Genomic DNA, 24,794 nt, shown 5'->3' on the forward strand with positions numbered 1-24,794 from the left:
GCAGTCACGGTCAAGGACTAGACTTCACCTGTATCAGCCTCTTCCCCCCATAAGTTGAGCCCTTGGGTTCTGAGGTTGGCAGAACTTAGGCAAGGGTCCTATAGAGCACGGTCAGGCAGCATCAGTAACTAGGCCAAGGTCAGGGCAAGCAGAAAGCAGGCAAAATCAGAATCCAGGCCAGGGTCAGATAACCAGAAGACAGTCTGAGAGGCAGTGGTAAGGGCTGGAAGAAACAAGGCATGGACAGACAAGACAAGGACTGGAACAAACAAGCTACGGACAGGCTACTTGTTAGTGTACGAGGTAGTTGTGGGTGGATCCTTGGGCCCGTGGCAGATGACCACGCCCCCGGGGGAGATCCCGAGAGGGACCACCGGTCAGGCTCAGAGTATGGAGGCAGACACACACTAGTTCTTTTATTAGACAGTATATGGAACCACCAGAGGTGGCAGTAGTGAGCTGGAACGCCTGGCTGGGCTGTAGTCCCTCAGATACTGGAACAGCGATCCTGGATAACTGAGCTGTAGAGAAACTGAATATAGTGAGTATGCAGGGTATGCAGAGATCAGGAGCAGGTCCTTGATGGTAACACTCACACAATAGTCTCTTAGAAGCAGCCCAGGAGTTGGAAAGGATAAGGTCCTCGAGGAGCGAGTCCCTGGTTCCAGGGAACGCTCTGAGAAAGAGATGGTAACTCACTGGTGTAGTAGGTAGCGATGACTTCCAGGCAGAAGTAGTATTCAGTAGCAAGTCCGAATACGTGGTCCCTCAAGGAGCGAGTACCAGTTCCAGACTGCGATCTGAAAAGCAAAGAGAAAGCGAGGCCCCCGAGGAGCGGGTACCCCTGGTAAGTCCGAGGAGGCAGAGTAGCAAGGAAACCCTTTGCTAACTCGATTAGTTAGCGATATCAGAGACCTTAAATATCTGGTGGCGATGATGTCACCTCAGGGAGACGCCCCTGAGGTTCACACCACTGCTGGTACTTGAGTCGGGGCCGCGCCGCGCGCACGCCCTTAGGCTGCTGGGAAACATGGCGGAGTGCGGCATCCAACCGCTCTGGGGATGCTGGAGGAAAATGGCACCATGACGCCGCAGCAGCCAAACTTCCAACAGGCAAAGAGGGAGTCGACAAAGAGGTAAGGTGGGCGTAGTGGAGACGTCGGGCAGTGACAGTCGCAACACTACTATTGTTGTTGCTATTAGATTCTGTGTATTGCTTCCTAGACAAAAATGTTTCTGGCATACTAGTGCAATTAGATACAATGGCAGCTTTTGATACCGTTAGTCACAGATATTATTATTAGAATCTTGGCATGCAAGGTAAGCAGAGTTGAGATCAGGTCTTGTACTCACTCTGTGGTGTTGCAGTAGAGATATCATTGTAGCAGCCGTGGAGATCCGGAGGGAACACTGAAGGGTCATCCATAACTATAGCAAGACATACTCACTAAGCTGGTGAAGGTGAGACTCACAGAGAAGGCTCTCCGAGGAGCGGTTAGCCCTGAGTGCAGCAAGGCCCCCGAGGAGCAGGTACTTGAGTCACTCAGTCTGGAACGCAGGAACAGAGAGGCGAAGCATAGACAAAGTCCGGACTGGCGGCACTAAAGGCATTCCTCTGGAGTCAGTTGGCCATGGTCCAATTGCATAGGCTCTTCTGTCAGGGTTCCAGAAGCAGGAGGGAATCCTGGAGAGGGAGAGAGGTACCAAGGGCGATTCATAGTAGCTGTGCACTTTCTAGAGTGTTGCAGTTCTTGAGATCATTGCTGAAGGCACCGGTCAATCCTGCTAGCCATCTCTATGATGGAGTCTAAGGAGACTGGGTGTTCTCAAGCCACAAGTTCATCTTTGATTCTGGAAGACAACCCATCCAGGAAAATGGACCAAAGGCAATCCTCTCCCCAGTGGAGTTCTGTGGCCAGGGTCTAGAACTCAATAGTGTAGTCAGACAAATAATGGCTGCCCTGGCGAATATGGAGGAGCCAGAAGCGGCCAGGTGACCTGGGTCCTCAAACACAGTCTTGAAAAGTTCCAAAAACCGAGAAAGGTCCTGAAGAATGGGATCGGAAATGCTGCCACAATGGAAAGGCCCAAGCTAGAGCCTTGCCATCCAACAAGGAAAGGATGTACATTGTCTTGGTGGCGTTCTCCGGAAACAACACAGCCTGGAGGCAGAAGTGCATATTGCACAAATTGAGAAACCCCCGACAGTTACAGGTCACCGGAATAGCAGGGAGGAGCTGGAAGCGATATGACCAAGCATGTGGGTAGTGCAGAGCCCAATATGGATAGGGTCAGTGTGCCCAGGGTGCCCATTGGAACCATGGAATCTAGGCAAGTGCTGAGGCACTCCATAGAGGCCACTAGAGATTCCAGAACCCTCTGCTGCTCCAGAATTATCTGGGACAAGCCCAGAATGGCCTGCAGGGCAGAAGCTTCCACTGTTATGCTAGTGGACCCTTGGACGAAGAGGGAGTGGGCGCTACCTGTGAGGAGGAGCCTCACAGGACCCCACCATTGGTAGGCGAGGCTGATGGAAAACAGAGACCCCACTGGAGCTTCACCACTACCAGCCCACGTTCCCCTTAGGCTGAGCTCTCGGGTGCCGGGGCCAGCTGGACTTACGAGGGGCCTCTGCAGAGATGGATGGCCAGAAGGAAGAGAAGCAACCAAAAAGAGCAGATCAGTAAAACAGGGATCCTTCATTATATGGAACAATTTGAAACAAGAGCCCAACTCTGGCCGAGCTTTGCTCATATATCGAGCTGCTTCAGGGGCTAAACAATCATAAAACACATAAATGAACATAAATAAAACATGTATAATAACATATATTAAAATTAAAAATCAAAACATATATATAAAAAATATATTCAAAAAATTTGGCCTCTGATATGTATTTTGTTTCTTCTGGAATTGTATGTGATGCTTCTCATTCCAATAAAAACCTTTTGAAATATTAAAAAAAAAAAAAACCCAATAATGACAATAACACACATACAGGGGTACACACATAGAAATCATTGATTCTAAAATATTAATGAATAACTGCAATCATTGCCTAAAATAACACCTATAATGTTCAGACCAGCTCTTACAAAGGTGTATTTTAAAACCATATTCAGTTTCAGGATTTTCTCTTATCTGATACAATGTTGCATTTAAGCATATAAGAGGCTACTATAAATAGGAGAGAAACATGGCGTCAAACCACAGATATAGATATATAACACAACTGATTTTTTTATTTTATATCATAAGGAGATGCATCCTGCACTGAGAAACCACCACACGATAGCTTATTGCCCCAAAAACTTGAACTTTAAATATCTAAATAACATGTGTTATTGTTTTACTTTATAATTAAAAAATATAGCAATCAGTTGGCAATTTAATCAAATAAGGGCATATCTTTTTAAAAACAGGAAACCACTACAATTAACTGTAAGATGCTAATATTAAAATAGGTAATGTGTCCCAACGTCTCAACGGCCCCCGATATTTTCATTTGATTCTACACCTCCATTATTAAATATGTATGTACATTAATGTATATCTTAATCTAATTGAAAATATAAAAATAACTAGAAACATAATTTACTGACCGGTTTTTATGCCGGTATGCCTGCATTACACAATAGTTAAAACAGGGGGAAACTATATTGTACTTATTGGCAGTAAAAACACATGTTTATCTACTACATAGGTTTTTCTATTATACAAAAAAGATTTTAAAATTCATCTTGCCATGAGAAGCCACCTGTTACATAAACGGCCTCGAAAGTCCTTGCATTCTGTTACGTAGGGGTGTTTTCGTGTGCCCTTGGGCCTCGACCCGACCCCAGACGGATCCAGGACCGAACCAAGGGTTGACGGCGTGTTCCAGCATGGCTGACGTTCTTACCCTCTGCCAGGCCTGCAAGCTCCCAAGGCCAACAACATGATGATGTTGGAATATGAATGGTCCTCCGACCATTCCGAGCCCTTTCGGACCTGCCGCTTGGATCGGCATGGAGCAGCAAGCCTGGCCTGAGGATGAGGGCAGACGGGCCTTGACATGAAGACATAACACCAAGGTTGATGCAACGGCATCACAGACGAAGACATGACACCAAGGCTGATGCGGACGGCATCAGAGACGAGGGCTGGCACAAGACCTAACACCAAGGTAGTTGAGGACATGACACCAAGGCTGATGCGAAGACATCACGGACCAATGGTTGATGCGATGGCATCCCGGACCAGGGTCGATGCGACACCATCAGGAACAAGATGTTGAGGCGAAGACATGACACCAAGACTGATGCAAAGGCATCCAGGACGAGACGAGGAACTTGATGAAGTCCAGACAAGACGAGAGCTGGGAGAGTGAACATTGGCACTCTCTCTCAGGGCACCCTACACAGTCCACCCGCGGGACTGGTCGCGGACCACCCTGTCCCACTGCGCGCCCTACACAGCCCGAGGAGGCTGGTCATGGACCATGCTGAGAACGGGATGAGTGCAGGGAAGAATCCAGTCGAGGTGGAACTCTGACGACGAAGCCAGATGGCATCCGGAGCTCCACAAAGGCTGGCAGGACATGATGGCTCAGGAGCACAGGAACGAATTCCACCTGTAGGCAACTCTACGCTCAGGAAAGACGTCATCCGAGAGAGCACGGCCTGACAGGACCAGAAGGCTCAGGAGCGCTGAAGTGAACACCAAGAAGGGCAGGACACCATGAGACGAAACACCAGGAGAAGAACACCAGGACATCTGGACGAGGACCTCAGGCATGAAGACTTGACTTGACTTGACATGAAGATGAAACGAAGAGGAGCTCCATGAAGAAGACCTGACAGAGCTCTGGCAGGCAGGAGCCTCCAGAGTGAAGTAACTCCGATGCAAGGTGAAGACTGAAGTGATGGAGCAGCCCTTTATAGGGCTGGAGCAGGAAGTCCAATCAAAGGTGGTGCCAACACACTTCCTGTGTCTGGCCCTTTAAATATTGAAGAGAGGCACGTGCCGGCGCCTAAGGGAAGCAGCAGGAGCTTGTGCAGGACTGCGGACAGCGGCCTGCATGGAGGTCGGCGTCAGAGGCAGCAGGGCTGGCCTGGAGGCAGGCCCCAATGATGGCAGCGGCTCCAGCCGCTGCAGGAGGCCCCGGGAGCGGCTCCAGCAATTAATCGAGCCCGGGGATGCGGCCTCCGTGCCGCGAAGATGTCAGTGACGTCAGCGGCAGCTTCTAGCCGCATGATGAACATGAAGCGCGGCTTCCAGGCCGCGAAAGGGCAGGCAGAACGGGCGGCCTCCAGGCAGCAAAGAGAAATTGAGTCGGCGGCTCCAGCCGCGCGGCAAGGCCTGATGTCAACGGCATCCGTGCTGCGTCGGGTGAAGACAGCAACGTGGTGAGTGCCTGCTCGCGGGGGGAACCCGCGGGTCCATGACACCACCACACTATAATTTATTGCTCCAAAAAAATATAGCAATTTAAAAACCCGGGAAACTGCTGCAATTAACTGCAAGATGCTAATATTAAAATAGGTAAATGCATCCCAGCATCTCATCAACCCCCGATACTTTCATTGTCCATTATTGAATACTTATGTACATTCATATTTATCTTGAATTAAATTAATTATAGGAACGATAATAAAAACAAGTGGAAACAATTTACTGACCGGTTTTTATGCCGGTATGCAGCGGTTTCCCGGTTTTTAAAATATATGCCCGTAAATTGCCAACTGATCGCTGTATTTTTTTGGAGCATTAAGCTATATTGTGGGAAACAGGCAAAGATGTAATAAGGGGAGAGATGTAGCTTATATAGCAGGAAGAAAAAAAAAAGAATGCAAAAAGACGATGAGAAATAAACACCACATTGCATATATGACCAGAGAATAAAAAGTACTGCTAGAAAATATGAAAAACACTCTGAATCAATTGCTGCATCAAAAAGCATTACAGTCTTTACAATATTATAGATACCAATTTTATAAATATGGTAATAAGGCAAGTAAAATGTTGGCAAGGTTAGCAAAAGGAATAAGGCAAAAATCAGTTATCACAGGGATTAGAATTAGTCAGGGGAAAGTAATCATTGACACCCAGGAGATCATGGAGGTTTTCAAGTGATATTACAAAGATTTATATGGGGGTAGGGAGATAAATTTTGAAAGCCGAGATGCAATTTTTCATGGGATGAATTTGCCCAAGTTAAGCTTGAATGAATCTAATAAATTGAATATACTCATTACAGACATGAACATTTCTAGAGTAATCAGTAAATTAAGGGAAAGATCCAGGCATCTACAGCCTTGGACCTGAGTTTTTCAAGATCCTTCTTACCCCATTAAGAATTATGTATTACCATGGCTGCTTCACTACTGAGATAAACCAGGCAATTATTATGACATTACTTAAGAAGGGTAAGGATTCTCCAGGACACTACTGCTTTCACCCAATTTCTCTACTTAATGTTGATGTAAAAATCTTAGCAGCTGTATTAGCTGCTCAACTGACCACAGTAATTACTAAGTTAACCATGCCAGATCAGACAGGTATTGTGTGGGTAGACACGGGGTCAGCAACCTTGGTAAAGTATTGTCTGAGCTATGCTCAACACAAGCATGGAGTGAGGAAGAGATCAACCTAAGGGCTGGATTCATCATTCGTCGCAGAATGATGTATCCAGCGAAAAAGGGGGTGGGGGGGGGCGGGTCTGCGAAAGGCCGCAGCCATTCGCACCACGGTGGTGCGATTTCACCGCCCGCAGTGCGTCCAGCTGCAGCCTTTCATACAAATAGCGCCACCATGAAAGGTGGTGCTATTCACCGCGCTACTGCTGCGGCCAACTTCACCCCTTCTCTGCCCGACTCCTCCCCTCCAGCTAATTAACATCTTATCACACGCGAAAAGGGGCTTTTCGCGTGCCATAGGGGGTTTGTCGCGTGCGTTAGAGCCTTATTGCATGTGATAAGGCCCTAACGCACGCGATAAACATTTAGAAAATAACCCCCTAAGTTTGGATGCTGAGAAAGCTTTTGATAAGGTTGCATGGTTACACGTGTTTGGATATTACATAATATCAATACAGAATGGAAAGAACTTCTCTAAGTCTCCAAGAGCAAGACTATTAATGAACGGAAGATTGCTCTTGGAATTAGAGCTCAAGCAGGCAGCAAGACATGGATGCCCTCTCTCTCTCTTATTGTTTATTTTGACATTAGAGCCTTTGGAAAATAAGTTAAGAAAGACAAATTCTCTATACATGGTAGTAAGGTGAGCACACCAAAGATGAAAATATGTATGTTTGCAGATGAATTATTGCTAATTGAAGGTAATCCTACAACCACCATTGGAAAAATATTACATATCTAAGCAATTTGAATCTTTTGCAGGTCTGAAGATACTTTTTGAAAAATCTGAGGCTATGCCTTAGTGTTTATCTTTAATAACAGAATAGCAGGACTCTTTTCCTTTATGACAAGCAAGTTAAAATATCTGGGAATATGAATCCCTCACAACTTGATGTAGTGAAAACTGTAGAGATATCCTTGAAGGAATCAATGTACAGTTTAGAACATGGCATGAACTGCCTATATCCTTAATGGGTAGATGTGCACTGTTCAAGATGGTTCTTCTCTGTCGATTACAGATGTAACCTTGCTGGTTAAAGCAAGCTGACTTATCTGCACTTAAGTCTATGATTATTAGTTTTTTGTTGAGAGGTAAGAGACCGTACTTGGGATATGAGAAGTTAATGAGAAGTAAAGATTTGGGAGGACTGGCATGACCTGACATTGGCATTGCCTGACAATACTGCTTATCAAATGAGATTTGTCTGAGTGGCATACAAGAGTCTATAAATAAATATAGTGCCCCAAACTGACTTGAAGGTATGATATTCCCTCTTTCCCCTATAGTGATGCTGCTTTTGATAAACACCCTGCCTGAGAGGGTCATTTATTATGCTGCAATATTTTATCATGGGAAGGGACAAATACTGCGGTGGGGTGGGGGAAGGTATTCCTGCGGTATTTTCCCCCTCCATTGAAAAAATATCATGGGTGCTTTCCTGCGATATTTTTCTTGCGAAAAAAATTCTGCAAGAAGAAATAACATGGGGAAACGGGAAAATACACATGATGGCAGCCCCTTTCACAAGGGGCCACCATCAAAGGGCCAGCAGTGGCCCAAGTAACCCCCCTCCCATAGGACTGGGTAGACTTCCACCCAGTCCTCCAGGAGGTAGCCCAACAGGGGAAATAGTTAAAAAATATTGTTTATCAACACAGAGTGATGCTCCAACTGTTCCCAAACCCACCCCCTTTCAACCAAAGTCAACCCCCCTGAACATAACCCCCCGATCCATACCCTCCATCCCCCAGTAACAACCTCCCCAGGCCCAGACCCCACTTACATACAATAGACTTCCTAGTGTTTGTGTACTCCCAGCTCCCCCTCACATACATAAAATTAGTCATACATGCCTAAGTAGCTTGCACTCACTTAATTGCCACTTTATAAAAATGAAAAGTAAGTGCATACTTTTGGTTTTGTGCATGCAAATATATGCGTGAACAAAAGGGGTTGTATAGAGGCATTCCGGGTTGGGGGTCAATAGTTACAGACATAAGTTGCTATTTTATAAGAGACGTTTGTGCATACATTTGGCAACTTGCTCACGTAATTTTACACGTGCTAATCATCAAGCTACTTTATCACATACACGCATATATGCGTGCAAGTTATAAAATGGCCAGGTACCTGGGTGGTGCACCGACGCATATGCGCCAAAGAGAGCCCGCGGGCCGGTTTGAAAGTTACCATTCCTGTTTGTACCTGAGCCAATGGAGGGGGAAGTGACTTGCCCAAGGTCACAAGGAGCAACAGCAGGATTTCAATACTGGCTTCCCTGGATTGCGGCCCGCTGCTTTAATCACTAAATTACTCCTCCATGCCACTTTGAAAATTGCCTAAGGAAAATATGCCTGCAGACACTTCCTTTTTATGTGGGTAATTTCTGAATAAAACAATGTGTGTACTTTTGAAAACACAAAAGTATGCATGTTGTTGCAGTCCCTGCCCTGAAAACACCTCTGTTCAATATGGGTAAAAGTATGTGCATTGTAGCACTATTTTCAAATAACCCATTTCATGGGAATTGCCTTCTGAATATTTGAAAGACCAATAAACATAGATAGAAGAAAAATAGACTAGCGCTGTCAGAAGGGATACGATGAGATATTCATCATGGACTTTGCACCTAAGTGGGCAGTATGAAAATTGTTCCCTCATTCGGTTCTCTTTGAATTCACTGAACATCCTCTCTGCACGTCCAAATCATCAGAGCCTGCTTTCTTGGTGTAAGGTAGTCCCAAAACGTACCAGAAGAGTATCAGTGTCTCCACAGATACTACATGAGATGTATGATGTCAGAGATTTAACGTTTCCCAATGGGAGATGTCATGAGTTGAACAAAACTCCTGTGTCCTTTCGATTTAGGGTTCTCAAGAGAGGTACTGGAGGGTACCTCCTATCCTAGGAAGGTGGCTGTGGCCCAAAGGTCAAGATGCCCAGGCCTTCAGTATTACGAGGTTTTGTTTTGGGGTCCCAGAGATTTTCATGAAGGTAAAAAGGAGGATTCTAAGAAGAGGGGAGATAAGCAACATACTCCTTATTCTGTCTAAAATGGATTTCTTCAGAGGTTGAAGAAAAGGGATTATCTTTTGTGGGACTCAGAGGAAAAACCCAGGGCCGGTGCAAGGATATTAAGCCCAAGGTGAACCTTATAGCCTTCTACCCTTTCCTCCCAGACCTCAATCTTGTCCACACACAATTAAAAATTAAGCATTTTATAATAAATATTTTACATGAAACTGACATTAAAAGTTAAGTTTTCTGGGGTAGAAATCACACATATTTACAGGCACTGTTATGGTGCCAACCAGAAAACTCTGCAAAAAAGCAAAAAAGACTCTTGGAACCCATGTGATATTAGTCCTATTATAGCGTGTGGCTTTGGACCTCAGAAAGCCATGATTAAACAATTGTAATTACAATATTGTATACCTCTCATACCAAAACAACACTAAATGCCAGAACTTAAACAGTAACAACCTTACCTATGAAAGAAAAGGCAATACTGCAAATATTACAGCAGGCCCTAAAATCCAAATACACCTCCTATTAGGAGAACAGAACAAATTAAGCAGCTACAGATCCCTATACATGCTAGCAGAATACCTCACTTCAGTCACACATGCAGTACATAGACAGACCCTCACCAAATACAGAATAAAAAGACCATAAAGTTTAAACAGAAATGTGAAAACATGAACTCAACTGGAAACTGCAACAAGCCAGACTTTATGTAGTGCAACAATGGAAAAACAGAAACATTGCTATTCCATGTAAGATATCAAACAATAAAATAAAGAAAACTAAAACTACAGTAAAACCATACTAATAAAAATATTTCAAAAAAGGTAAATAGAATAACATTCAAAAATTTAAAACTTATAAAAATTAAAAAAATGTTCCAAACACCAAAAAAAATTTCAAAACAGATATCACATCATATAACATCAAATGATTAAACCTAGCACGAATAAAAAAAATTCACCCACTTTCCATATCTGAGAACTTTTGATTTCCAGATATTCTGAAATTGTTGTAGATTAGCAGATGGGGTGGGGAGTTGTGCATACACTTTCCCCTCTCTTTCATATATATACACACACTCGCTTTCTCTCACTTATACATTTTATGTCTCACACAGGCTCCCTCTCTCACACACACATATTTCCTCTTTCACATATACAACCACAGGTTCCCTCTCTTATTCACTCAAACACATAGGATCCCTCTCTTTCACTCAAACACTTTCTTTATCACTCAAACACACATTCTTACTTACACTGGCTCCCTCTTTCATTCTCTTACACATACCCATACTCTCTTACATACACAAATACACACATCCTCACTCTTTCATACACACAAGCTCTCTTTTTCTCTCTCACACACACACACACCAAGGCTTGTTCTCTCTCATGCACACACTCAAGCTTCCTCTTTCTACACACAAACACACACACCCAGGCTTCCTCTCTCCCTCACATACAAAGTCTTCCTCTCTCTCACACACACACACACACACACGTGCAAACGCACATGCATCCTATCTCTCACACACACATACACACACACGTGCGCATGCACATGCGTCCTATCTCTCACACACACATATACATCCAGGCTTCTTCCCTCTAATACACACACATACACATATACATCCAGGCTTCTTCTCTCTCATACACACAAATACAGACAATCTCTCTCTCACACATATATACACAGGCTTCCTCTCTCTCACACACACACACGCAGGCTTCCTCTTTCTCTTTCTCTCTCACACACAGCCTTTCTTTCTCTCTCTCTCTCTCACACACATGGGCTTCCTCTCTCTCTCTCTCACCACATACACACACCCATACTTCCTCTCTCTCTCTACATACACATACACAGAAATACACACAAGCTTTCTCTCTCTCACACACACACAAAGGCTTCCTCTCTCTCATACACACATGCTTTCCCTCTCTCTCATACACAGACACTCATGCTTCCTCTCTCTCTTATACATACACACTCACACACAAACACATATTTCCTCTCTCTCACACAGACGCACACACAGATTCACCCTCTCATGCATGCGCACGCACACACACACACACAAAGGCTTCCTCTTGCTCTGTCCGCAGCTTTCCCAGGATTCCTTCTTTGTTTTCTTTGGCAGCAGATGGATAAACTCTACCTGTGGCTCTGTTATGAGCCACAGCCATTTCTTGGTCTTCTTCCTTATCTTTAGCCAAGGGCATGGGGCTATTCTCCTTGACTTCTGCCGCCAGAATGGGCTCTGCATGTGGCCCCTCTATCTTTGATGGGGGGATGGGGGCTCATGCTGGTGATTTTGGCATCCGTTAAGGGTTGGCACTGTAGGTGAGCACCTAGATTGCCTAGTGGAAGCACTGGGCCTGGGAAGACTGCCCCTGTGAAGCAGGGAAGGCGGGGTTCAGCCAGAGTGCCTTCATGGTGCTTCGTTGTCATGGAAGCGGTTCATGGCCCTAAAGTAAGTGGCAGAGGCTTCTCTTAGGCCTGGGTGTTTGGTACCTTAGGCAGTTGCCTGTGTTGCCTATTCCTAAATCTGGGCCTGTGCAGCACTTCTTTTAACCAAGCTGGTTTTCTAGTGGACTGTCTTTTTCTGTACTGACTGTGCACTAAGCTATAGTGTACCTGCTATGGATTTTTGTTTCCTGCCACCAAGATTTACAGTGACAGACATCATTTTGGACAACAGCCATGGTATGGTTTGGGTTTTTTTCCTTTTCTGAACTGTGTTGCAGATGAGCTCCATAAGCAAAAACCCTTAAGGGCCTTGAAAGACTGAATCTTTCTCCCATGTGTGGGAAGAACCTGGAACATATCTTCTCCCAGGAGCCCCTCCATGCCAGACGTTTGGGCAGGGCTTCATGTATAATTGTTCTATTCATTTATTTCAATTTATAGTCCACTTCTTCATACAAAAGCTGGAAGCAAATAACACTTTTCAAACATAAATACAATTTACATACAGAACAAGAGAGACAACTTGATACAAACATAATATAATTTTTACTATGGCATTTAGCTGAGGATATTTGGGGTCTAGTGGGCAGGTACTGGTGCTTATTAGGGCAGGGCTTCCCAAACCTTTCCTGGGGACCCCACAGCCAGTCGGGTTTTCAGGATATCCACAATGAATATGCATGGTTGCATATTCATTGTGGATGAATATGCATGGTTGCATATTCATTGTGGATATCCTGAAAACCCGACTGGCTGTGGGGTCCCCAGGAAAGGTTTGGGAAGCCCAGTATTAAGGTATAGTTTTATCTGTGGTGGTATGCTGCTATTTTTGTATTATGCTATGTTAATTGTTGAATCGTATTCTGATGTGCTACTGTTTATTATGCTATAAGGTTTTTAATTGTTGCTATTGTAAATCACATTGAGCTTCTTGATGCACTGCGATTCATAAATCAAATGTATAAATCAATCAATCAATCAATCAATGTCTAATGGAAGATGTGGCTGAGAAAAGAAAACTGGAAAGCAAGGATCCCATATAACAGGACAAACAAAGCCCTCCTCCCAACAGTGGAATAATACATCTACATTACAGCAAACTCTTACTTACAATACTAATATTTGCCATTTATTTAAAAAGTATATCGTTTTAGTGTGCACCATTTTTTTTTTTACAACACATGCACTTTTATGATTAGTGTACACTAAAATGACAAGAACGACAAATGATATTTCATTAGCTGTTTTGCATCATTCCAGATGGAAAACAACATAAAGTGATACAACAAATATCTTTTAGGTTTGTCATAAAGTGACAGCACAACCCTATGCAATACTGCTAATGTATTCTGCCATAAGTCCAGTAATGCTTGTATGAAAGAAGACCATAGTTTCCAATGAAGAATGATTATCTACATGGAGTATGTTCTGGTGTTATTTTTTTTTTTGGGGGGGGGGGGGGGGGAGGGAGGAGAAGGGAGACATCATATCTCTGTATAGCCAGACTGTACCATACCCAGCAGAAATAACTGTGAACTTTAAATGTTTGTAGATATGCAGAATTCTTCTGATTGATGGGATGGTGGAAAACACATAATCCTGTTTTCGGTACACACTGACATCCAAACACAAAGCATGTACATATAAAGAGCAAATCACTATACTTGCAGTAGTTTCTGTCACAACAGTACTTAAACTTTAAGTACATTGGGGGTAATTTTAAAAGTCATTTACATGCATAAAACCAGGTTTTATGCATATAAATAGTCATTGTAAAATGGACCCATGTTCAGTGCACATAAAACACACAGGGTGCACAGAGGGTATGTGGAGTTGGGGCAGAGTTGGCATTTACATACATACGTTTTGCTATTAAACAGTATGCACATAAGTGTACATGCATAATGTGCACCCTCCAAAGATGAGGTGTAATGTTACACAAGTGAATGTGTGCATGGCCAGTTATCGGAGTTTGCTTTGAAAATGTACACTCAGACTTTAATGCTATATGAGCTGTTTGAAAATATCTCTCTGAATGTTAATCTTGGACTCACTGTTGTGGAGCGCTAGGAGAGCGATCCCACTCTGGGTGATGTGTGTCCTTGGGCCACGGCTCGACCCCAGAGGCTCTGAAGAAGTGCCGTGGGAGGCGTGGCATGCCCGAGCATGGGCTGGACGGGGACAGGGCTGGAGTGAAGACTGGCTGATAGGCCCTCCTCTGGACCTGCGCGCTTCGGAAGACCCAACAACGCAATGTTGGTCTTGTGAACAGTCCTCCGACCGTTCCCAGCCCTTTCGGACCTGCCGCAGGGTACGGCACGAAGCAGCAGGCCGGATGGAGGCCAGGGCAGCGAAGACTGGAACATGGATTCAGACGAGACTCAGGAATGAAGTAGACTCAGGCGTAGACATGGACTCAGGACGAGGTGCAGGATCCATAGACGTGGACTCAGGCATAGATGCAGGATCCTTAGACGTGGACTCAGGCATAGACGTGGACTTCAGGAACAGGGTGCAGTATGCATAGACATGGACGCAGGCAAGACGAGGACTCAGGTCGAGGTACTGGATGCACAGAGGTGGAATCAGGAACGAGGGCTGAAGGAAGACATGGGCACTGACCCTCAGGGCGCCCTACTCAGGCCACCCGCGGGACTGAGTCGCGGACCACCCTGTCCCATGCGCGCCCTACACAGCCCTGGAAGGCTGGTCGCGGACCACGCAGAGAGCGGGAGAGCACAGGAAAGAGGAAGCAGGTACGCTGCTCTCCTGGCAGCACAAGGCAAGGATATACGCTGCTCTCCTGGCAGCACAAGGCAAGGATATACGCTGCTCTCCTGGCAGCACAAGGCAGGTTAGGCATCAGGATCAGGAACAAGGATATCTGGAACATCAGGACTGGAACACATATACTGGGATAGGAGACACACCTCTGGGCTGGAACATGGACATCAGGAACATCAGGACTGGAACAAGAGACAGACCTTGAGACTGGAACGGCAGGCAGACATCAGGACTGGAACACTGAAGACATCAGGACTGGAATGGCAGGCAGACATCAGGACTGGAACAACTTGACAAGAAGCTTCAACAGGAAACATGGAACACTGGACCTTGCAGAAGGCTGGAATACAAGGCATCTCCTGGAACGAGGAACTCAGAAGTGACCAACTCCTTGCGAAGGCAAAGACACACTGAAAGCTGAGCCCTTTAGTAGGGCTGAGGTGGACAACGCCCAGGGAGGGGTCAGCAGGGGGGCCACACCTGGCTGGCCCTTCAAGAGGAGCAAAGAGGTGCGCGCTCGAGCCCTAGGAGGCTGGAGAGAAGAGCTGGCAGCTGGTGGCGTCCTCAGCCACGTGGAGGGCCCAAGGAAACCGCGGAGCAGCCCTGGACTGGAGCTGGGTGAAGGCAGGTCAGTGGAGCAGCTCCCAGCTGCAAGGACAGAAACAAAGAGAGGCAAGGCTGGCTGCGGGGGAAGGGCTGACTGCAGGAACGGCTCCATGCCGTGAGGACAGCCCCAGGAGCAGGGCCGGTGCAAGGGGATTTGGCGCCCTAGGCGAGCCTTCTCCTTTGCGCCCCCCCCCCCCCCCCGGTCTCGGCCCCGACCCTTACCTCATTCTCGATCACGCCCGCTGACTGGGGTTTTCTGGGTCGCAAGCAGGTTGGGCACTGCTTGCGGCCTGCCAAACTCCACTCCTCTTTGCCACCACTTGCGGCTCCATATGGCTCGCACCCAGTGGTGTACCAAGGGTCTCCGGTGCCCGGGGGCCAATGCATTTGTGTGCCTCTCCAGCATCCCCCCTTAATCCTTCTTGTACTAATGCTTAAGGTCACAGAAAATCAGTGGTGTCTCCAGACAGAAGAATTGGGGGGGGGGGGGGGGGGCGCCAAAATGACATTTCTTCATCTCACCCACCTCTATAGCATGGATCCTGCTTTAAAATTGGTTATTTAAAAAAAGTGTTAATAAAAAAGTCCAAAGGGTCCTCTGCGTTATTTTAAAAAGCTGGCCAGTTTCACACTATAAAATTATGTTGATAGCCTCAGTCAACTGATTCTATGTGGCTATGAGAGTGAAGTCAGGAATATATAGGAAGGAACAGAAGGTCAATATAAATCCTGTACCTCCAGTTCTGTAACTCTGTGCATCCACTGAAATTCCCCCAAACAATGGAGCTTGGATGTTTCCCTTACAGCTCATCATACTGAAAGATATTTTCAAATTCTGGTGTCACTTCACAGTAACAGCAGCACAAACAGCTTCCACTGCCAGGCACATTGTGAACTAACACAAAACACCACAAAAAAAGACACTCAAAATCTATACTGCAATCCCATCATAACATAACAGTAATAACACCAAGGACTCAAACAACAATAACCCTACCTGTGAATAAGCAAGGGTAAATATTACACTGGGTCCTAGAATACCAATACTCCACCTACTGAGGAAACAAAACAAACCCGATTGCTATAGATCCCTATGCTAGCAGAATCTCTCATCATGGTCACACACACAGAGCAGAGACAGACCCTCACCAAATACAGAATACAAAATAAAGGAGCACAAATTAGACAAAAACTGAAATGGAAACCCCAAGAAGCCAGACTCTGTGTATTAACAATGGAAAAACAGAACCACCATTCTTCATAAAACAAATAAAATCAAGAAACATAAAGCATCAGTTATAATAGTAAAACCATACTAATAAAATAATATTTTAAAACTACTGATAAATAGAATTTCTATTAATTAAAATCATATACATTTTTTACAATTTCCTAAAACCAATAAAATATTTCAAAACAGCACATATATCAAATAACACACAATAATTAAAACTAATAAGGATTTTAAAAAGCCCCTGCTGTCCATACATGGGAGCTCTTGATTGAGGTTATCCTCTCTCTCTCACACATACTCACATGTCCATTCTCTCTCACACATACACTGTCACATACATACACATTCATGCTCTTATACCCAACCATAACCTCTCGCTCTCACAGACACTGACACACTCAGGCTCTAAGGCACTCTCTCCCCCCCCCACACCCCCCCCCCCCCCCCACAAACTCTTACTCCCCTGGATTTTCTCATACACACTCATGCTCTCACTGGCTCCCTCACATACACACAAACACACACTCCCAGGCAAGCTTCCAATCGTTATCACACAAACACACACACACACACACACACAGGCAAGCTCCCAGTCATTCTCACACTGACCCCCAGGCGGGCTCCCATTCATTTTCACACCACTCCCTCCCCATCCCCCAGGCATGCACACATTCATTCTCACACCCAGACCCCCAGGCAGGCACCAATTTATTCTCACACACACACACACATACAGCACAAACAGGCAGGCATCTATTCTCACACATACAAACCCCAGGAAGACACCCATTCATTCTCATACACAGACACACCCTCAGGCAGGCACCCATGCATTCACACACATACACCGCCAGGCAAACTCCCATTCATACACATGCACACACTAAAGGCAGAGACCCCCCTCTCTTTCTTTTGCCAGCAACCTCAGAGCCTCTCTCATTCCTCTGCTGCCACTGTCACTGTTGCTGATTGCTACTATTGGCACTGAAGCCCATTCTGCTGCCTCCTCTGTGCAGGCCTCATGGTACATTGTGAGATCCGCATAGAGAAAGTGCTACTCTTGCACATTCCCAAAGATTACATGTTCCAATCAGTAAAAAATAATTTATTTTTTTTTTACATTTGCTGTCTGATCTTAGTTTTCTAATCAGTTGGTCACAGGCTTTTTTTTTTTCCACCTTCCCTTTCTTATTTTTTTGCCAATTCCTTTTATAACATATTTCTTTTCTCTCCATCTGTCTTCTTCCCTCAAACACACAGTCAGGTTCTCATTCTCACATGCTTTCTCTCTCTCTCACACACACACATACACAGGCACTCACTCTCACATGCTCTCTCTCATACAATCATGTATACACCGTCTCTCTCTTGCACATGCTGTCTGACTCTGGCACACAGGCTCTCTCTCACTCCCACATGCTGTCTTGCTCAAGCACAGGCTCTCATTGTCACATGCTCTCTCTCATACAATCATTCATACACACAGTCTCTCACTGGCACATGCTGTCTGACTCTGGCACACAGGCTCTCTCTCACTCCCACATGCTGTCTTGCTCAAGCACAGGCTCTCACTGTCACATGCTGTCTCTCTCACACACACACACAGAGGCTCTCACATGCTGTCTCTGCAAACATTCAGGTCCTCACTCCCACACACAGTCTCTCAACTCATCTCATACACGCACACATACACACTGTACAAACCCTCAGTCTCTCTCTCACCTCTGGGCCTCCTCTTCACGGCCGCTGCAGGATGGGCTCTGCAGCGGCCCCGGACTTCTCGAGCCGCGCTGCTCCTCTTCTGTACGCGGCTGATGCTCCTCCTCTTTCCTGCCCGCGCGGCTCCGGCAACATTTTTCTTCCGGGGCCGCGCGGGCAGGAAGGAGGAGAAGCTCCTGCATTGGCTGATGCACCTCCTCCTTCCTGCCCGCGCGGCTCCGGCAACATTTTTCTTCCGGGGCCGCGCGGGCAGGAAGGAGGAGAAGCTCCTGCATTGGCTGATGCACCTCCTCCTTCCTGCCCGCGCGGCTCCGGCAACATTTTTCTTCCGGGGCCGCGCGGGCAGGAAGGAGGAGAAGCTCCTGCATTGGCTGATGCACCTCCTCCTTCCTGCCCGCGCGGCTCCGGCAACATTTTTCTTCCGGGGCCGCGCGGGCAGGAAGGAGCTGGAGCACCAGCATGTTTAGACGCGATTGTTTTCTTCCGGCCGTGGTGACTTGAGCTCCACCACGGCCCCGCCGATCTTCTTGCTGTGTGTATTCGGCACACAGCATAGCAGTAGTTCACCGCTCAGCCGCTATTGGGATGACGTCCACCGGCGGCCATTGGCCATCAGCGGCTCGGCGCCCCCTAATGCTCAGCGCCCTAGGCGATCGCCTAGTTCGCCTAGTGCTTCCGCCGGCCCTGCCCAGGAGGAGAGGTAAGACTGCAGGGAGAGTAGAGAGCTGTAGGCACCGGCAGAGAGAAGTGCTGGCTGCAGGGAACTGTGAGAGACTGCAGGCACCGGCAGGGACGGCTTCCCTGCTGGGCAAGGACCCGGGCTAAAGCAGGCACTGGGAGAGACGGCCTGCTCGCTAAAGGTCCCGGGATCGCAGCAGCACGTCGGGGAAAGGCAGAGACAGCAGCCGAGGAGCAGACCACATGGCAAGAGCTGTGGAAACGGCCCCAGCTGATTCAGGGAGAAAGAAGCAGCGTCAGCAGCCCGGCTGGCTGTGGCTGTGAGAGGTAAGAACCTGCACACGCTTCTTGTGGGCAGGAGCATAACACTCACGACCTGTGGCATTTCAGGGACCTCAGTGTGGTTCTTTCACACTATATGGGGCTGGATTTATTGAGGGTTTTCCCACAGATCAAAGCAATGAGCCAATCTAAACGGGTTACAATGATTACAGAAACATTTTAGTAAAACTCACAAGTAAGTCACAAAACAAAGCATATCTCATTAAAGATAAAACTCACTGCAAACCTAGGTCAAAGCCTGCTGAAACAGATGAGTTTCAACTTCTTGCAAGAGAGCTTATAGTCAGGAATCTCCCAGAGCTCGAATGACAATGCATTCCACAAAGTCAGAGCCATAACAGAAAAAGTGCGCTTCCGTGTCCCTTGTAGGCGAGCTTCCCTAATGAGGGTACTGCCAAAAGATGTTTACCTTCAGAGCACAATGATCTTCTAGGGACATATTCTTGCAAACATCTTTCAAGTACTGTGGACCAATCTCTGAACGAAACATGAACACTACCACTAAGACCTCAAAGGTTAGCCTATTACAGGAAGCCAAAGTAATTGGTACAAAAAAGGAGACACACGGTCTCTAAAAGCACAGGGGATTATGAGTCGGGCAGCTGCATTTTGCAGGAACTGTAATGCTCTGATGTGGCAAGCTGGCAGCCCTTCCTTACAGCCCCTCCTTTATGGTATCCACATTGATGGGGTTAAGAGCCTGATTCCCTTCCAGAAAATCATTGAGCTGTATCAAGGCCATCTTTTCCAATATCTTTCTAAAAGAAGATAGATTGGAAATGGGTCTTCAGCTAGCAGAGTCATGCAAAGGTAGAGTATTTTTCTTAAGCAAATGGAAACGGTGCCCTTCAGTGTAACCCCAACCCAGCGTGCGTGTCCTGCACAGTTAGAGTCATAAAGTTATTTAATCTTTTTGGGGCAGGGACCCTGACCAGATTTTTCTTGGCCCCTTTTCCCCAGGGTATGGATCCTTTGGTTTGGGGATGAAAGGGCTCCTCTCCGGTCCCAGTGCATGGTTGGCTACCTTCCCCTTAGGTATCCCTAGGAGAGGGGTACTTTCTATTCACTGTGCACTGAGTGCCAAATAACCACGCTGGAGCCACTGGATAAGTGTCCAACTTAAAATCTTTACTGTCAACACCAATTGGATAATGGCACAATAAATATGATATAGAGCCACGGTCTTTTCTCTGGTTACAATTCCTTAAGCCTCTATCTGTGCAGGAGTCTTTTCTAGTAGGCAAGGAAACTTCCCATCCATCTGGATTTAGAGGATGGTAGTCCCAGTGGGCAGGACAATGCTTAGATCATTGGGAAACCCCTTCCAAGCTGGCCAAAACCTGTCTCTGCACAGAGAGCAAAATCTCTCTCTCCCCAGGGGCTTTTGAAGACTCTGATTGGATGTCCTCCAAACTGTAAATAGTTTTTACTCGCATTCAGTAGTTCTTCTTTTCTGTTTCCTGGATGGGGATCCCTTTTGGGAGGGATCCTGGATGGACTCCTGCTTCACAGGGCCGCTGATGGGTAGGAAGAGGGGCAGAAAACAAACCCTTCCTCCCAGATCTTCAAAATTAGCTTCTTCTGGTTCCCCAAAAGGAAATAACACCGGAGTTGTCCCTAGAAACGGGTCACCACCACTTCAGGAGCAGATCTTCCCTATCCCTGGGCATCCCAGACTGAGGATTTCCCCGTGCTCTCGATCCAGGACAGGCCCAGCTATCCAAGGAAAGTTCCTACCAGGTAAAATTCCAAAAATCCAAAATATTCCCAGGACAACCACTCTGCACCTTTGGAGAAGAGTGCAACAGTAGAAACCCAGGCCCCCAGGTAGGCTAGAAATATAACTAAGTCCAAAATCTCCAAACTTCCTTCTGAACTGCAAGCTTAAACTGCCCCCAGAGCCCTTGGCGGAGCTCTGCTATATAACGTCTGAGTAGGACGTCCATTCCAGCACCATCAAGAGGAGGGGCTGAACACGAATGGATCCTCCCCTAATTAGCTCTAACTCTTTCCCAGGGCTTACTGGTAACCCGAAAAGGTGCATGGGTTACACAAGGATCAGGGGGTTGAATGATTTTCTTTAACCCTAAGGCTTTTACAGAGAAATGTTGAAACAGCCTGCATAGGTCAAAGTCTGCAGGGTCTTTCCACCGGCAAACTTTAGCCAAAAGTTTCAAAATGGATTTATGCACTTAAATCCGCTGGGAAAATTTGAGGGAGTGTGCGTAACTGGCACCGGCATACTGTATAAGCACAAAGTTACACCTGCCTGGGAGAAAGTGCCACTTTGTGCATCTGTATTTCTGCACCCACTTTCGAAAAATTGAAAGCCCCACTCCCCGACCGCCTCTTTTGTACTGCGCCCAAAAAAAAACACATGAAATAGCTTTTGTGCCCACTTTTATGTGCACTACCCTCCTCAGGCAACTTTCAAAAAGCCATTTACATCCTGCTTAAAACCAGAGTTTGTGCCTGCAAATCTGTTTGAAAATGATTCCCTGAACTCTTGCTCTAATCCGTTTTGTTCTGTTCCTAAACCCTGCACCACAGGAATCTTTGGACTGCAACAAATTTGTTCAGCGCTGTTATGGTAAGACTACAGATAATTCATGAGTGTCTTGGAGTGACTATCACTGCCCCCTCTTAACGAACAAGCCCGGGTTGTCCCTGGGACACCTTTAACCCATTATGTCCTCTAAGTAGGATACTGGGACCTAACAGGTTAAGTGTTTCCTGGTAATGGAAAGCAGGTTTAAATCAGAAATGATGGAAATGTATTGATTCATGCAGTATTTGGTCTGGAGAGGAAATCGTGTTTAATATCTCCCCTCAACCAAATTCTAAAACGCCACAAAACATTATGACTATAAATAGAAAAGCTCTCAGTATATTGGTTGGATTCATGGAGGCAATCACATTTTGAAACCATTTACAAATCCAGAAAATCTTTCAGCAGCCAATGACATATTCCTATTGTCTTAAATGAGCCACCTGGCAGGAAGGCAAGGCTTCAAACGCTTGCATAACATAAAAAATATAAAGGCAGTCTCCTTTATTGCCAACATTGCTACTGTAATAAATATGTTTTTGATCAGCACCTTCATGTAATTAACTCATTTTTTCGAATGTTATTATTTCTGGAAACTCTGGGTCTGATTTGGCAAGAGTTCTTTTAAGATTTACAAAGAATAGATGTGAAATAGCTACAACAGGCCCCTTAGCAAAATTGCTCTTCAAGTATAGACTTTGGAAAAAAAAAAAACCAAAAAAAAAACATACAGTTTAGCCCAAGCCGACAATCGAAGCTCTAAGGGCTTCCGCTGCAGCCAAGTAATGGTATCAAGAGCTCTTACTGAAAATGGTCCAATCATGTCAGCAAAATACTTTCTGTACAGCCATCTGCTACAGTCTGTGTGCATTAAAGACAATCTCGGTTATCTCCTCACAACTCTCCTCTTCATCTGTTTGCCCAAACTAAAAATCCACAAGTGTAAGATAAGCATATCATATGCAGGCTGACAAAATAGGAGCCAACTTTCAGAACAGTATTCATTCACGAGCTAATTTGGGTTTACAATTGCACTACAGTAAAAGCTGCTCTCAGCAATGCATTTCTCTGGAGCAGATAGCCAGAGACATAGATTCGGGCTCCACACAGGAATGTTTCGTAGTAATAAGTGAAGCAAAGATAATACACAATATGGTTCAAATGGTGAGTTATAAGCAGGGCTGCTGGGACATTTCCTATAATTTGCAGGGATTTGGTTGGGAATCCTTCCTTGCAGATTGTCTATGGAAGGACTTTACTTTAGGATTAGAATAGCTTTGCCCTTAGACCTGGGGTCTCTTCTGATTCAGTGTCAGTGAAGGAATTCAGCTCTAAGAGTACTCAAATATTCACAACTGTGAGGGGGGCCAACAAAAAGATATTGAAAAGAAAATAAACAAGAAAACAGTCTGGGAAGGGAAAAAATAACAAATTTAAGAAGAAAACAAGTCAGAAAACAAGCAGAATTAGCCATTTTAAAGCATCAACACTTTTTGAATGATTCTATCAACAGGGAGGAGTTTAATGACTCAATATTCAGCCCACAGTGTCTAACATGTCACTTTTTTCCACACCCATCTGTCCCATTTTTCTCCTTATTAAACCTGATGCTGCCTCTTGACCGCCCCAGATCCTGCACCTTACCTTCGGGACCATTTCGCAGACTGCCTGCCGAAGGGTCTCTTCCACAGCACGCCGTACAGCTGCACTTTGGTGCTGATATCCAAGGCGTCTGTGTCCGCCTGCTCCATGGAAGGAGATGGAGAGACCGAGTTGGATTTAGAGGTGAACATTTCTCACGCTCCCGTTTGTGCCTTAACGCAGTCCACAGCTCAAAAGCCAGATGAGCAGCAGTGAACCAAGAATAATAACAACAGAGAGGGCGAGACTAAAGCGATGCTCAGAATCAGTCTGTGAACTGCTGAGTCAATCGCTGTCTTCCTGATACAGCAATGCTGAGCACTTCCTCGTTTCCGAGCACTTCCTAATGCCAAAACAGAGAGAGAGTATCCCAGACAAGGAGGAGAGGAGTAGCTAAGGGCCACACAGAGCAGTAATTATAGCATTCACTTGAAGAATGCCCTTCATAAATGACAGGTTTGGAAGGTTCGATAATTTCAGTGTTGTACACTTGCAGTCCATTCCCTCTCTGCACTGGAAAGGTGTGTTCCATGCAGTACACAAAATTTCCAAAGGTGTTCTTCACAATATTTGTGTGTGTCTGTCTGTCTGTATGTGTGGTGTGTGTCTATTCAATCCCCAGTCCTTTCTTTTCTCCTTCAATCCTCAGTCCCTTTTTCCTCTCACCTTCTCAATCCACACTTTCCTCAATGACCCCCGGCCCCTCCCCCACCCCAAGCCTTAACCATTCCTTTTAGTGTTCCCCAGTAAGCTCCCTCTCCCTCAGCCTCAATTAGCCTCGGTTTCCACCCACCTTACGTTTGCCCCCTCCTCGGTCTCATCCTTTCCTCTCAGCAGCTCTTTCCTTTCTCTGAGCAGGATGGGTTGACAGTGCCCCTCTCCCCCCCCACAGTGTCAATTCCCTTTTCAGTCTCGGCACTCCCACCCCAGCCTTAATCTCCCCCTCAGCCCTAGCAGCCCACAGCCTCACATCCCCTGTGTGTGTGTGTGTGTGTGTGTAGGTGGCTGCATGCATGGGTACATATGTGTGTTTCAGCAAATGGAAGAGAAACAAAACTGAGTCGCTGTGCAAATGTCCAGCAGTGTGGTTGCCTGGTTGCTTAGCAACTGGTTCAAAAGCTCATTGGT

At 46.0% G+C, this 24,794-nt stretch overlaps 1 protein-coding gene across 1 annotated transcript in view; it reads right to left on the minus strand.

The window, feature by feature from the left end:
• PLEKHD1 (pleckstrin homology and coiled-coil domain containing D1) overlaps positions 1 to 24,188 on the minus strand; it is a 105,756-nt gene extending 81,568 nt beyond the window's left edge. Inside the window, exon 1 of the mRNA XM_029598797.1 lies at positions 23,670 to 24,188. Within this exon, the coding sequence (XP_029454657.1) occupies positions 23,670 to 23,818 (149 nt within the window). The 5' untranslated portion in view covers positions 23,819 to 24,188. The remainder of the gene's footprint in view (positions 1 to 23,669) is intronic.
• Between the last annotated feature and the right edge of the window lie 606 nt (positions 24,189 to 24,794).

Source organism: Rhinatrema bivittatum, chromosome 4, assembly GCF_901001135.1.
Source record: "Rhinatrema bivittatum chromosome 4, aRhiBiv1.1, whole genome shotgun sequence".
NCBI lineage: Eukaryota > Metazoa > Chordata > Amphibia > Gymnophiona > Rhinatrematidae > Rhinatrema > Rhinatrema bivittatum.